The sequence below is a fragment of the Sycon ciliatum genome, chromosome 3 (genome assembly GCF_964019385.1).
Source record: "Sycon ciliatum chromosome 3, ocSycCili1.1, whole genome shotgun sequence".
Classification (NCBI taxonomy): domain Eukaryota; kingdom Metazoa; phylum Porifera; class Calcarea; order Leucosolenida; family Sycettidae; genus Sycon; species Sycon ciliatum.
This window is the reverse complement of record NC_088645.1, coordinates 9491381-9505213: the sequence shown is the minus strand read 5'-3', so window position 1 is coordinate 9505213 and position 13833 is coordinate 9491381. Positions and strand designations below refer to the sequence as shown.

General features: G+C 45.6%; 1 protein-coding gene across 1 annotated transcript; it reads left to right on the top strand.

Annotated features, from left to right (window-relative positions):
* Positions 1 to 3405: 3405 nt before the first annotated feature.
* LOC135811375 (uncharacterized) lies at positions 3406 to 12324 on the top strand. Its single transcript, XM_065324602.1, has 7 exons — positions 3406 to 3602; positions 4824 to 5030; positions 8274 to 8414; positions 9419 to 9789; positions 10118 to 10243; positions 10611 to 10829; positions 11676 to 12324. The coding sequence occupies exons 1-7, from the start codon at positions 3515 to 3517 to the stop codon at positions 12153 to 12155; spliced, it is 1632 nt and encodes a 543-aa protein (XP_065180674.1). The 5' UTR covers positions 3406 to 3514; the 3' UTR covers positions 12156 to 12324.
* Positions 12325 to 13833: the final 1509 nt, after the last annotated feature.

The window sequence follows — 13833 nt, the reverse complement described above, 5'->3', positions numbered from 1 at the left end:
TTGCACCAATTTAACACCACGTTCTACATGTACCTTTGTTGCTTGTCCGTGCAGTGATTACAGGGAGACATTTTGTAACTGGGTATTGCGTACTTAACCTGTGTTGTGTTGGCCGGTAGTGCCAAGATGTATGCAAGTAGGTTCCACAGCGAAATGGAGCAAGAGGAGCAAGCAGTTTGGTACTGTATCATTGTCTGCAGATACCGGTAAGGTGGCCTATTCAGACACACATGTACATGTATACAATGCTGTATACAGCAAGCTGTTTCAGCCATAAAGGCCTCATCAGTTCAGCTATGCGTTTTATCTACATATTACTACATGTCCGAAAAGTAGCGGGGCAATGCGTAATGCAGCAGCACTAGAGCAGCCTACCAAGAGTGCTCAACGAGGCTAATGCCGAGGAGCGTAACCCCAGAACTAAAGGCCCACATGAACCAGTATGATCAGTCATGTACATATACATGTACATCCGGGGGCCTCTGTACCACGGGGACCGAGGCAGAGTCGCAGGCGGGTCTGTACTGGACAGCAGCAGGTGTACTACATCCAGAACCAACATTCCAATGACTCGTCTACTTCACACCTCGACAGACAATTGTTATAGCTTGATTGATGTCCCCTCTGTTTGCTGATTAGATTTTCAGCTACGCCTCTGGAGCACTTGGCAAGCACAGCGTGAGCATGTTTCTTCATGAGCTGAAAGCAAGCACAGACATCTTGAATACTGCCAATTAAAAGTCAATTCAATTACCTGGCGTTCTCGCCGGCCGGTGTAGCTCATCGTTATTACATTAACCATCTGAGAAGGGAGCAGGCCATGGACTTCGAGCCCGAATACGCACATCTGGATCTAGTCCCACTAGCGCGAGCGACGTCTTTTAAGATACGGTGTGTGGCGTGCATAATGCACTGTACCCCTGTGGTTCGCTAGCCAGTGTCTTCGGAGGTTCAGGGGAGCTTGACTCAATCCTTGGTCAGGTAATCTAAATGCTGAACTACTTTGACGCAGTCATGACAATCAGAAACAATGTACATTGTAAACAGTTTCCTCTGAGACAAAAATGCGATAATACTCATAAAAAGGACACACTTCAGGCTCATTACAAACATCTTGAAAGTTTTTGTCTTCACAAGTATACTTTCAAGCCTTCTCATCAGGTGAAATACAGGCGATTGTGTCACGTGTACGCAGTGCTAGATTGCTGAATGTTTCGGAAGCTGTTTACATCCACACAAGGAAACCCAACCTTTGCAAGCAGAAACAAATCAAATTCACACTTAGGCTGTTAGGTAGGTCGTCAAAACCTCGTTAGTTACATGTATGTCCAGTGGTTGTCTCTTGTTGTCTCACTACATGTCGCGCTTATTGAGTTTTCTCGCATTTGCACCTTTGTGTCATTATTGCAATTTTCGCTGTTTACTTTAGCTATCTTCTTTATTTCTTTCTTTCTTTTTGCGCTGTTTTACCACCTTTTTACTGTATTTAATCCACTGTTCCTGTTCCTTTTCCCTTGCCTGTATTTCACCTGATGAGAAGGCTTGAAAGTATACTTGTGAAGACAAAAACTTTCAAGATCTTTGTAATGAGCCTGAAGTGTGTCCTTTTTATGAGTATAATGTACATTGTACTTCGGGTAATTACTTAATCCTAATAATTATAGCTCGAAGAGAATTGGTGAGCACTCATTCCCTGGGCACTGCAAATTCACAACTCATTTCATTTCACATAATCATTTTCAACGTTTCGGCAAATTGCCATCATCAGGATACAATATGAAGCGGAAGTCTGCCAAGGAGCAGTTATATACACTAATTTGTGTTCTTAGGTGTTGATAATATTATTTTATGACTACATATGTTACCTCAGTGCTAGAAAAATTAGGCTGTTTAAGGTTTTTTTTTGTTTTAATTAGGCGTTAGGCTGTCGTTCGACTTGAGATTCTCCGCGAAACTCAGTCATCATCCTGATTGGCTGCAGATGTCACTAAACGGTGAAATCCTTCAGGAAAGAAAGGTCTGGAAACGTTACATGATTAGTCATGGATTGTAGAGATATGCTGCGCTGAATGCTCCTTTCTGAAGGCTCGAATAACACCATTCATCTTACGTAGATTCGTTTGACAGACATGAGAGGAGACTCCAAATTTATCTAATTGTCACTTCAAAAATTATCGTCCTGCTCAACCCTAATTGACGAGTGCACAATACGAAATACTGCTATAATGACCCACGCACGACCCACCGTCTGCCTAATAAGAGTATCAGACTATTAATACCAACTGTAATAATTGCATTAAGATTCATCAGAATAGAAGCCGCTAGTACCTTCCACTCCACCCACATGCTAACTTACCCGCATCATCTGTCATCGTGACTTTGGCAGCAGAGGACGTTAAATTTCGCTTGCTAATAATGCATTACGTGCCCTCTCCTTCCCATGGGTTCGTTGTATACGCACAAACAATAATGAGGCGTAGAGATAGAGAAAGAGATAAAAAGCGAGAAATAAAGAGAGAGAGTGAGAGACAGACACGTAAAGAAAGGCAGATACAGAGGCAGGGAGATAGACAAAGGCCGACTGACAGAACGACCGACAGACATACAGACAAACAAAGGAGAATGAGAAAGAAAGAGAGAGAAAACCTGAAAGATACTTAGATTGATGAATAGTAAAGTAAAATGACCAAGGAACTACAAGTTACGCTTTAATATCCACTATCACCACCAGTTACTAAACAATCGGCTCATGCGATACAATTGCACAAAACTAACCGACAGTACTGAAGTTCTACGACTAACTGGCTACCACCTCTAGCACGCCGTGGGAGCGCACTCCAACAGCCTTCCAACTTTGAAGGTTCTAAGTTACACGTAAATGAAAACATAGGAGGGAAAGGTGTGGTGTTAGTGGAAATTACAGCGTAACGTTTAGTTCCTTGGTCTTTTTTCTTTATTATAAATTAATCATTGGCTCTCCATCGGAGTCTATACATAGATTGATTGATTAATAGATTGATAGATAAAGAGATCTAGAGAGAGGTAAAGAGAGAGACAGAGAGAGACATAGATAGATAGAAAGAGAGATAGATTGCGTAATCCAAACGCCGAGATCATTAGTCCAAACGGGAAATACCCCACAACGTTTACCTGAGAAACATGCCTGCCAACAGGATGTGCGTTCTTGACAGTGGGCTGCTTCTTGATCTCGTGACTGCTTGTGTTAGTTCACGTGTGCCTGTACAGCTTTACACATTTTCATCCTTCATGAGTTTGTGTTTGATGCTGGCTGTCAGCGCCAGTGGATTGGGGCATCGACAAAACGCGGCTGGTTTGAATCATCAACGGCTCCTGGACGGTGGCAGTGGTGACAGAGTCAGAGAACAAAATGCCACTTTCGTGCAGATACATCGCACAACAAAGTTCTGTGAAGACGAAGTAAAGCCTCGAGTCCTTTGCGCGCTTATATATCTACATGTGAGTCAGTACTTTTGCAAGCCTGTTCAGTGCCGCCATGGCTCTAAACCAGCTGGTGGCTAAAGGGTTCCTGGTTCTTCTGGCTCTGGGTATCTCGCAACCAGTGGCATGTCAGCAAGTCGCAGGTGAGGCCCAAGCCAATGTTCGTGTTGTTTCCAAGCGCCACAGGTACATGTAACCCTACATGTACAATGAGTCGAATCCGGGAACGTTCAGATTCGATATGCTGAGGGCGGGACTCGGGAGCATGTGGAAAGATACAGATCTGTGCCATTCCTGTTTGCTCAGGCTCTGCTATAATGGCGAATGTTTGAATGAATAATAATGATTAACTCTTCCTCTCCTCTCCTCCATGCGCTCTCACAGCCGACACACTGCTACCCTCAGTAGCCATTACACACACCAACCATTTGAAATAATAATAATAATGATTGTACGTTAAACTTGCGTTTACTACAAAATACGGACAATACGTTTGCTAACAGGAGCATACATGGACATTGTACATGTATCTGGTAGATGCGACATGAACCAACCTACATGCACCAACCTACATGCATCAACCTTCGTGCAGCTTCAAATGTCCAACACGATGACTTGTCCATTTCATTGTATGACAATGCTCCCAATATGTTGCCCTTAAGGCGATGAATCTGGCTACAGATACCCACACATACACTGCTGCTCAATGAAGTCCAGTCTCGTCATTCAATTATGCATGCGTTGCGCAACTTTGCTGCAGAAAAAGTCAACATCGTCTACGCCACATCGCTTGTCGCATCGCGAAAGTTGAGCCAAGCTCAACTTCTGCGATGGCCCAGATACGGCAGTTGCGTGGGCTGCAAAGTGCATACGAGTTGTGGATTTCCCGGCTTCGCGGCTGTCGCATCACGCATGGCATCGCAAACATGCTTTTGTGAATCCCGCTTTAGACCTGCGAACACTGAGATGCAAAATACTACAAGGCGAAAACTTTAGTGACCCGACTGGATTTCATTGAGCAGCACTGGCAATGCATTCAGCCAGCCAGCCAGCCTCGCTAACGCTTCTCTTGGTCGATATAATTTCACTCTTCGCGTGAGACTCGGCTAAAAGCCGAGGGTTCCGCCTCCGTAGGAACGCCACCACCCTTTAAGGATCACCTCGAACACGTGATAATTGATGTTTCCATGTCCGGAACGACTTCAAATACACCTCTTACAGCAAGAACAGAACATAAGGGGAAACTGTTCCAACAAATATGGGTCTAAACAATTACATTGAAGTGCTTAAATGCCCACCTTAGCAAGGCATTTAGAAGAATTCATTTTCGGTCACGGTCGTTCCTTGTTCCCGTTTCAATACAGCTCCGTCGTGTATGATGGAATGGCTAGTACTGGCATTGGGTGACTCTGAAGACCTTCAGAGATACGAGAATGTTATTAAGACTACCGACCCGCCGCTGGACGAATCGTCAGTGACACCTGATGACGCATTTCTCCTCGGAAACGTCTTTGGAGGTGATGCAGTGGCTGGAAGTGACCAGCTGGCCACACAGTTCGTCAATTGTATAGGTAAGTGCAATGTAGGTTATACTCGGTTGTATATATGCAAGTCAGTATTTACGAAACCTGCCTTTTAGCCTTGCTTACAGAAACCCTAGGTCGTTTACAATGACTCCTGTAACGCAGCAATATGAGCTGATTTGTTTAGCCTTTCCTAATCAATATTAGCACTCTTTACATAATAAAAGACAGCCATTCACTCAGGAAAAATCGTACGTACTGCGTCATCGTGATGTGAAAATCCACTCTGATTTTTTTATTTTTAGACTAGTGGCTGAGGGTGTGTAAACTTGCCCCTAGATTGCAAAAAGCCCACCATTATAATTATGGACTCGGAAGGAGAACCAAGGATAAATTTATACAGAAGAAAACTGAATCAAGGAACTACAAGTTACGCTATAATGTCCACTAACACCACCAATTATTAAGCTAAACAATCAGCTCATGCGAAACCTTTGCACGACACTGACTGACGGTACTGGCGTTCTACAACTATGTAACTGGCTAACAGCTCTAGCACATCTTGGATGCTAGAGCTGTTAGCCAGTTAGTTGTAGAACGTCAGCTCCGTCGGTCAGTGTCGTGCAATGTTATCGCATGAGCTGATTGTTAACAGTTTAGTAACTGGTGGTGTTAGTGGACAGTATAGCGTAACTTGTAGTTCCATGGGCCATTTTTCTTGGTTATAATTATGCTTTTTATTATGTGTTAGGATGCTAAGTTAACTACAGGGCCAGAGATAGCCAGAGATCGTACGTCCTAAGTGTTACCAAATGGAGGCCAAAAAGTAGTTTCGCCATTATGCAGGGTTTGTACAGTGCTGGCAACTGAAATCCGACCCCTTGAGCGGTGCGCTCACATCGCAAAGAATGTGAACCCACCGCTCAGGGGGTCGGATTTCAGTTGCCAGCACTGTACATAATTTAAAGTGCATGTACCAGTATTTTGCTAGGTGGACTGCTTCAGTGCATCATGATGCTGCCATACGCCTTGCTCTCTACTTTTCGTCGTTGGAACACTCCGGCTCTACAGCAAAGACCTATCTTCTAAAATGCCTGTGGTGCCACCTTTGCACCATGGCCAGTAGCTCTGTATCTGTATATGTACCTGTACTGATGAGGCCTAGATGGACGTAACAGCTTGCTGTCTACAGTATTGGGAATTCTAAATTTGTTCTTTTTCTCCAGTTATTATTGCTGGTTGATGATCACCTTGGTACATTGTACTTCAGTATAAAAGTCCAAGTCCCTGCAAGTATCCCATTGTCAGCTCCCTCAACACTATTAATATCCCAGCAATCCCGTAGCTAGGGTCCAGCGGATAATGCTCCAAAAATGTTCGTATAATGCTAATCATAATGCTCCAAAAAACTACCTTGTAATGCTGATTATAATGCTTCAACAAGGGCTATAATGCTCTTGGTTTGGAACAAAAAATGGAAGAAGTGCTGCACATTGTCATACTTCCAGGAAATGATGCATATGCTGTAGTCGATGCGCCTCTGACAATGCCGCAAAATCTCTCACGAGCTCCATCACTTCTTAGCACTATAAGACATGATCGCGTCTCCATTGGCTGCTCTGCACAGTTGCAACTTTGATGCAGGGCTGTGGCTGGCATAGTGGGATGGTCTAAGACCATGATTGAGAAACAGAGGGTACCAGGTTCAAGTCCTGCTTGGAAGCGGAAGGATTTTTTCCAGCCGTGCTGCGACCCTTAGTTAATTGGGAACTCGTGGCCTGGCACGAGGAAAACATGGATGCAGTGAATGGGATTTTCGGTCTTTGACCACTTTCTGGTGACCTGATCTACTCACCTCCCACCGCTTTAGGAGCTGCATCTGCGCCTTGATCCTTGAAGGGTGGTGGCGTTCCTACGGATGCGGAAAACCCGGCTTCCAGCCGAGTCTCACGCGAACCGTGAAATTTTTTTAATTTGTGGCTGAATAGTGGGTGTATCAAATCTTTTCCCTTACTTATCCATGTAGTGAGAGGTGAAGCCATTATTACAGGTGATCACTGAGATGAAGTTTATCTTAGCAAATAGTATTCCTGCCTGCAGACAAGCTGTCACTGCTTCCACTCTGCGAAAATTGTCTTCATCTGAAACAGCTCACTTGAGGCCAGTTTCTAAGAGACGATCTCAGATTGAGATCCCTCCCATTTGTGGAAATCCAGAAAACATAATGGTCAGACGTTATTTTGCCGCTCTACATCCTCTGCCTGCGCTGTCTTCTACTCCTGAGGTTGCGCCGAGACAAATGGTTGGCCACAACGCTCTTCTTTCTGATAGCATTTGACTTTAGGCCTTGCATAACAACCGTCAACGACAAACTGTACGTGCTTCACCAGGAAAGCAAGACACGCGCTGCTGAGCACTCAAATCGACTTGGTATTGCGTCCATGAGAAATTCTACAAGTAGTTCTTTTCGAGCCTGCTGAGCTGGACTGGGCAGAAGCAGCTATTTGGAACAAGCTCTTTCTGTTTGTAGCCGCTCCATCATCCAGGTCCAAATTTATCAATCGATCAGTGTTCAGTATCGCTAGAGATGTTATGGCCAAAGCCTATGGCATAACAGGAAACCTCCTCTTCGTCTGCGGTTTGACATTTTCTTCGCGTAGACCTACGTCAAGTCTCCTCCATAACTCTCCATGATTTCTAAAAAATTCTCCTTGTAAATCATCGTTACAGATTTTGTGTGACAGCCTCAGTGGCAACGTTGGGCATGCTACATCACCTGTACATTTACCTGACTACATTGCTACATAAAGACTTTATGTAGCAATGGCATTATGTGGCCAGGTAAATGACTGTAGCATTAGGGCTAAAGGTGTTACAAGTCTGTAAACAATCACAAAGTCATCTGGCGGTAAAATTCATGGCGTTGCACCTCGTGGCTATAGTCGATTGTTGCCAAAACCTGAGATTTCCCGACATTATTGACAATGAGTTTCTTCTTTTCTAAATTATGTCGCTCAAACCTCACATAATGCTCGTTTTGTACCTTTGTAATGCTCCATAATGCTCTGATGCTCGGATAGTCTCCTAATGCCGAATATAATGCCGGCATTATCCGTTGGACCCGGCCCGTAGCTACGCAAAAGACTTTACTTCAGTAACGTCTCGTGCTAGCCAGGGTCAACACAGCTTTAACTCAGTTCCCAATATACATGTATCGTTGCACAGGCTTATGCGTATTGTGACGAAGAGAATAACCGTGCTCAAGACTGCTGTCCACAATCTTTTCTACAGTCCGTCGTGAGCCAATGCGCTGTTCCTCGCGGCGTCCGTGTGGAGCGAATGGCCAATGCGTTGCCATAGCAATGGGACCTGGTGAGCAGTCGTACGCCTGCGAATGTTCCGATGGTTACCGAGGTGATCGATGCGCTGAAGGTGAGAATGGCAGAAAACATACTGGGACGATCTTGAAATACATGTGCATGTGGAAACAAGGATTGTCCTCAAGCATTAATAATGGCCAAACTATGCAAAAATATCTCCTGCCCAGTCAGCCTCGTGTTTGTTGGAATCAGACACATTGCACGATTTGTCGAGTTGTGATTAACGTTTCCATGCGAACTACTAGTATCCAAAAAACTGACAGAGTACTGGACCATTTGATACCATAATTGTACGTAGCACCAGTCTATCACTGTACCAAACGATTGCCTCGTAAACACATGACAATGATGACATACATATAGAACTTTTAGAAGATAGCGCTAGTGGCGCCAACTACACCGTACATAGTGAGACAATCAATATCACACAAGAGAGAGATTGGAAGCTTTGTCGCAACTCTGAGTTTCACGTATTACTACAATCATCAGGCAATTCATGACTCCAAAACGGGCCGCCTGAACATAAGGGGGGAGCAAGGTGGGTAATGTCTGAGGGGTATCATAGCGCAAGAGACAGAGACAATTAACATCGTCAAACTACAGTGCGGACCGGACCATGGTGCTACTACACTGTATGTCAAAACAGTAACAACTTTCGCACATACGAGTCGTACAATGATGTACGTCTTCTGCACACACAGTTCAGGTTTCGGCTTGGCAATGTACACCGCCTCCACTGCTCCAGCACTGCAAGGTGAGGTTTGGTGCGCTCTCGCGCTTGAATGGTGAAGTGAGAGCCGAGTCCTTCTCACTATCGTCCGTTCGTACGCTTGTATTATGCAGGGCAGTTGAGCCGCTGGCGACGTCTCTGCCGGACGAGGGGTCACACAATGTTCCACATGTCCATCCTGCATCGGCCACTTGTTGTTGAGCGTTGTTGTGAAGACAAAACACATTATCAAAACTGTCTTCTCTTCACCAGTACCATACACTCACCAACCCTGAGAGAATCATTCATAATTTTTACTAAAACTATGCCCATCTTCTGGTGTGCAGCTGTTGCTCCTCCAGCGCCTCCCATGCGAGCGCCATCACCGGGCAAGATTGAGGAAATCCTCCGCAAACTTGCATCGCTGGAGACGCAATCTTCAGCCATGTCGCTTACACTCCAGACACTCCAGGAGCGCATGGATGCATTGGAGACTCGTGTTGACAGTCATAGCAACGTGGCAGCTGATCTCAAGAAGCTACAGGACAGCGTGAAGGCAGCAGAGCAAGCATCGGCTGCCAAACAAATCGAACAAGACACACGGCTATCGGCAATGGAGGATGCATTGCGCAGCCTGTCGTCCAAGGCACCTGCTGAAATGGACACCGCAACTGATGAGGCACAGCCACATGCAACTACGGAGAGTCCAGCGGCCCCGGTGAGGTCATCGATGGTCCTGCTTTGCAGCCATGCTGTGCAGGAATGGGGAAGGCAAGGGGAGAGGGAGTGGTGTGTGTGGGGGGGGGGGAGGGGGGGGGGGGGAGGAGGGGAATGGTGACCGGAAAAAATGGACTACATTACATGTGCATGCTCGAATGCAGTCTCCTGAACAATTCATTTAACAATCAATCTGTAATTAAAGTATGCAGGCTTTGTGAGAAATATTTTGTTTGTGGTGGAATATCCCCACTCGGCCCGCTAGTCCGTCGTCGTAATAAGTGATATGACTGGATCACTATGATGGTGTGATTATGACTTACGTGCAGGGTAACAACATGCAAACGACACCAAGCCCGGCGAATCTTCCCGGATCCTGTCGTGAAGTGCAGCAGCGGGGTATCACAACATCTGGCCAACATAGAATACGGACAGCGGACGGACAAAGCATCCAGGTAACGGTATGATAACAGGAGCGAATGTGGCTAGAGAGGGACAAATTGTAGTGGTGACGGACAGTGAATTTGTCTTTGAAACATGTAGATAGTGTGTTCATGTATGAGAGGAGTACAGTAATTGCGTTTCCGGATATGAGTAACACGTGACAAGGTTCCTAAGGTTATGAGTAAAGTATGGTCTCCTATGGTTATGAATAAAATATTTTATGATGGTGAGACAATGACGACAGACGCATTGGTCATTGCTCTCTGCGAAAGAAAGACTACCGACTGACATGTGAAACGCGACGGAATGCCGCCATTTCACACAGGAAGGCTGTCCTAAATTTGTCTGGTATTCTTGCTGTTCTTTGCACATATCAAGGTGTATTGCGAGATGTCGAGACGAGGAGGTGGTTGGACAAGGATTGGCAACATCGATGTGGAGGATCATGGAAGTTGTCCAGGATCCTTGGTGCGGAGTAGGCATAGCAGAGCCATGTGCGGCAGACCCTCGGACAGCACTGGCGGCTGTTCGCTAGCTCGATTTTCAGCCAATTTCGGATCGTACACGGAGGTGATGGGCTTCGTGACTGGATACAGGGTAGGTAGTGAACGGTACGCACGCATAAACACACACGCACATACACGCACACACACAAACATACACATACACGCACACAAACACACACACACACACACAAACATGCACACTTACACACACACACAAACACACACACACACACACAAACACACACACTTACACACACACACACACACACACAAACTCACACACAGATACACGCAATGCATACATACATACTTCGTAGTACACGCAAAGCACTAGCCTGCACAATCACAAACTTCTCTGCACATAGAAACGCGTGTAAGAAGCTACACTCAAAACATCGCTCAATCCTCCAATCACCAATGTGCTCTTGGCTGACCCCCTCCATTTCCACAACGCATCCTTCGCCTTGAAAATGGCAGTAGTGGACAATTTGGTTTGGAATTATAATTATTCAGTCACCCAAAATCTTCATGAAATCCTTACGGTATGTTTATAAACAATTCGATAGAATATGCATGATGGTAGACAGGCCTCTCACTGTTCCCATTGTCTGTGATTCACATCGTCGTCGCATTCCGCAGTATCGTTGTTTCCTTCTGTTCATCAGCATCGTTGTTGTTTCTTGTGATGAGTAAATAGTGTGCACAAGTGTGTATCGATTACTTACATACTGTACTGAACTATGCACACCACCACCACATTGCGCTTTTGGCCGATCCAATTCCGGTATATAGATTGATATTGACAATGACCCTCCAGACAGCTGTTTTGCTCCTCCTGAGGCATAATACCGGTTATTATGATGTTTATTATAGTAGTGTATTACTTCGAAGTATGAGGTGCGATCCGTATTGTATTGTATTATTTTCATCTCTGCAGAAAGGAGCAGTTGACGCGTTTTCTGGAAGTCGGTATGACCCCATCACGGGGCCATATTTGGATGGTGTATCTATTACGTATGGCGTTCTAGGAGGCGATAGCCATCAGGAGCGTGTCCATCATCTTTGGTCCTACGCCGCCGGTTTCGCCCCTACCTACCGTAGTTATGCCCAATACATGTGCCCGTGTAGTCACGGGTCGACTGGCCCTCTTCCAGACTACGTGCAAGGTCATTGGTACTGCACTGACTACGGCGTTCACTGGCAGCCATGGCAATTCCGCCCGCGAAACCACCTCTGGTCCGCCAGTGGATCTTGCCATCGCCCGAGCCAGTGTTGTCCTGGTAACGACGAGAGACCCTGGTTCTATCGCAACCTCTCCTCGCCGGTGCAGAGCGAGATACAGCTGAGGCTCTGTCTGGATGAGCTGCCGGACAATGAAGATATTGTGATAGATCGTGCCGCCATTTTCGTACGCTAGGTCAGCCCGTGCGTGCTGCACACAAAAGGTTTCTTTCTTTACTAAATCTTTAGAATTATACAATGTTATCCTGCTGTTTTTGAGACTCGTATATCGGATCTCTTCTCTTTCTTGTGGCACGCTTCGTTTAATACTAGTAGTGCAATCATAACGAATGCCTGTGTGTGAACTGCTCTCAGCTGTGTGATCGGGGTTAGGGTACTGCCGAAGAGCAGCACCATGGATTGGCTCGACATTAGCCCATACATTGTACTTGTACTAAGTCTCGTGCTTGCTCACTGCCAAATTGGTCACGTGGATCTCCCCGGGAGACGGGAGAGAGGAACTCAAAAGGAGTCTTGGAAAGAGGATTAAATTGGCTATTGAACCACCCAACGGCCGACACCTTTCGACGCCTTCAAAACAGCAGGTTATGGGATTTATTGTCAGTTTGAGGGAAGATTATTTCCACCCCCAGGGGACTCATCCAGGGTTGGGCACCTTCGTTCGATTGGAGAGACAAAGGCGACGAGAGAAAGGAGATGAGCATCGCCCTCTACACTAGGTCAATTCAGGCGGTCTCTTAGTCAGGCTAACACAATCTGCCCCTACAGTCAGAATTTGGACTATGCGTGGCTAGCTACCTTTGCGTTTACCTAACGTGCACACGAGTATGCACAGGATGTGCATCATGTGCCTGCAGAGAATGTGCATTACACGAGTCACAGAGTACCACGCGTCTGTTTTGTTGTAACTAAAAGTTTCATGCCAGATGGCAATCTTCAGACAACTGATCTGAACAAGGTGCATTATTAATTTTGCCTGCACAGCATGGCCATGCACGGAGCGTGCATGTAAAGATTACCTTTCTGAAAGTCGTGAGAAGAGTGCTGCTACGTTCACGGGTCCACACCTTTCGTTTAGCCCAGTCCCCTATTACTTTCATTTCTCGGTGGGTGAATACACTGTACTTCGTCAGAGACTTTGTGCCAGGACCTAAGGCGAACATGTTCACAGTATTGTGTGCGATTATAGCAAAAACAAAACAAAAATTATAGAAAGTTTCACCGAGGCAGTGCGCCTTAACCTGCAATAGTGCTCAAATGAATGCGATTGGTTTTTGCCATGAACCTCAGAGTAACAACGAAACAGCCCTATTTTACTTCCTTTCGTGTACCTCTTGCATAGAAAGTTTCGCCCAATGGTACTACCCTCCCCTTGAGCAAATGTTGCCAATTCTCGCACATTGTGCGAATTTCCTGTCGGATTCTGTTACATGTAGCGGTAGATTTGTCTTGTGACCAGACGAGACCACACGACTCTTGTAGACACCAGGACGAGCATTTCACCAGCCACACTTCACGACAGCTAGAAGTTGCTCCTGACAAGCCTTATTTGTTTCCATTCTGATGACGGGAACATAGGAGGGGCAGATATTGATTGACGGACCTACTGAAGATGGCATCAAATTCTGTTACATGTGATGCTTTTCATTAACATTGGTGCTGAGACTTCCAGTTGTTCCCTTTTTACCTCTCCGCTCCCATGTCAACTTCTTTGATGTGATGATGGCCATGATGCCCATGACGTTGGAATAATTATTTGAAAATTTCCTGTATGTGAACTTTAGCCGTTGAATGTCAGGCTGTCAGCCATTGCTTTGGACGACAAAATGAAATTATTTCTCAAAGACGATTCA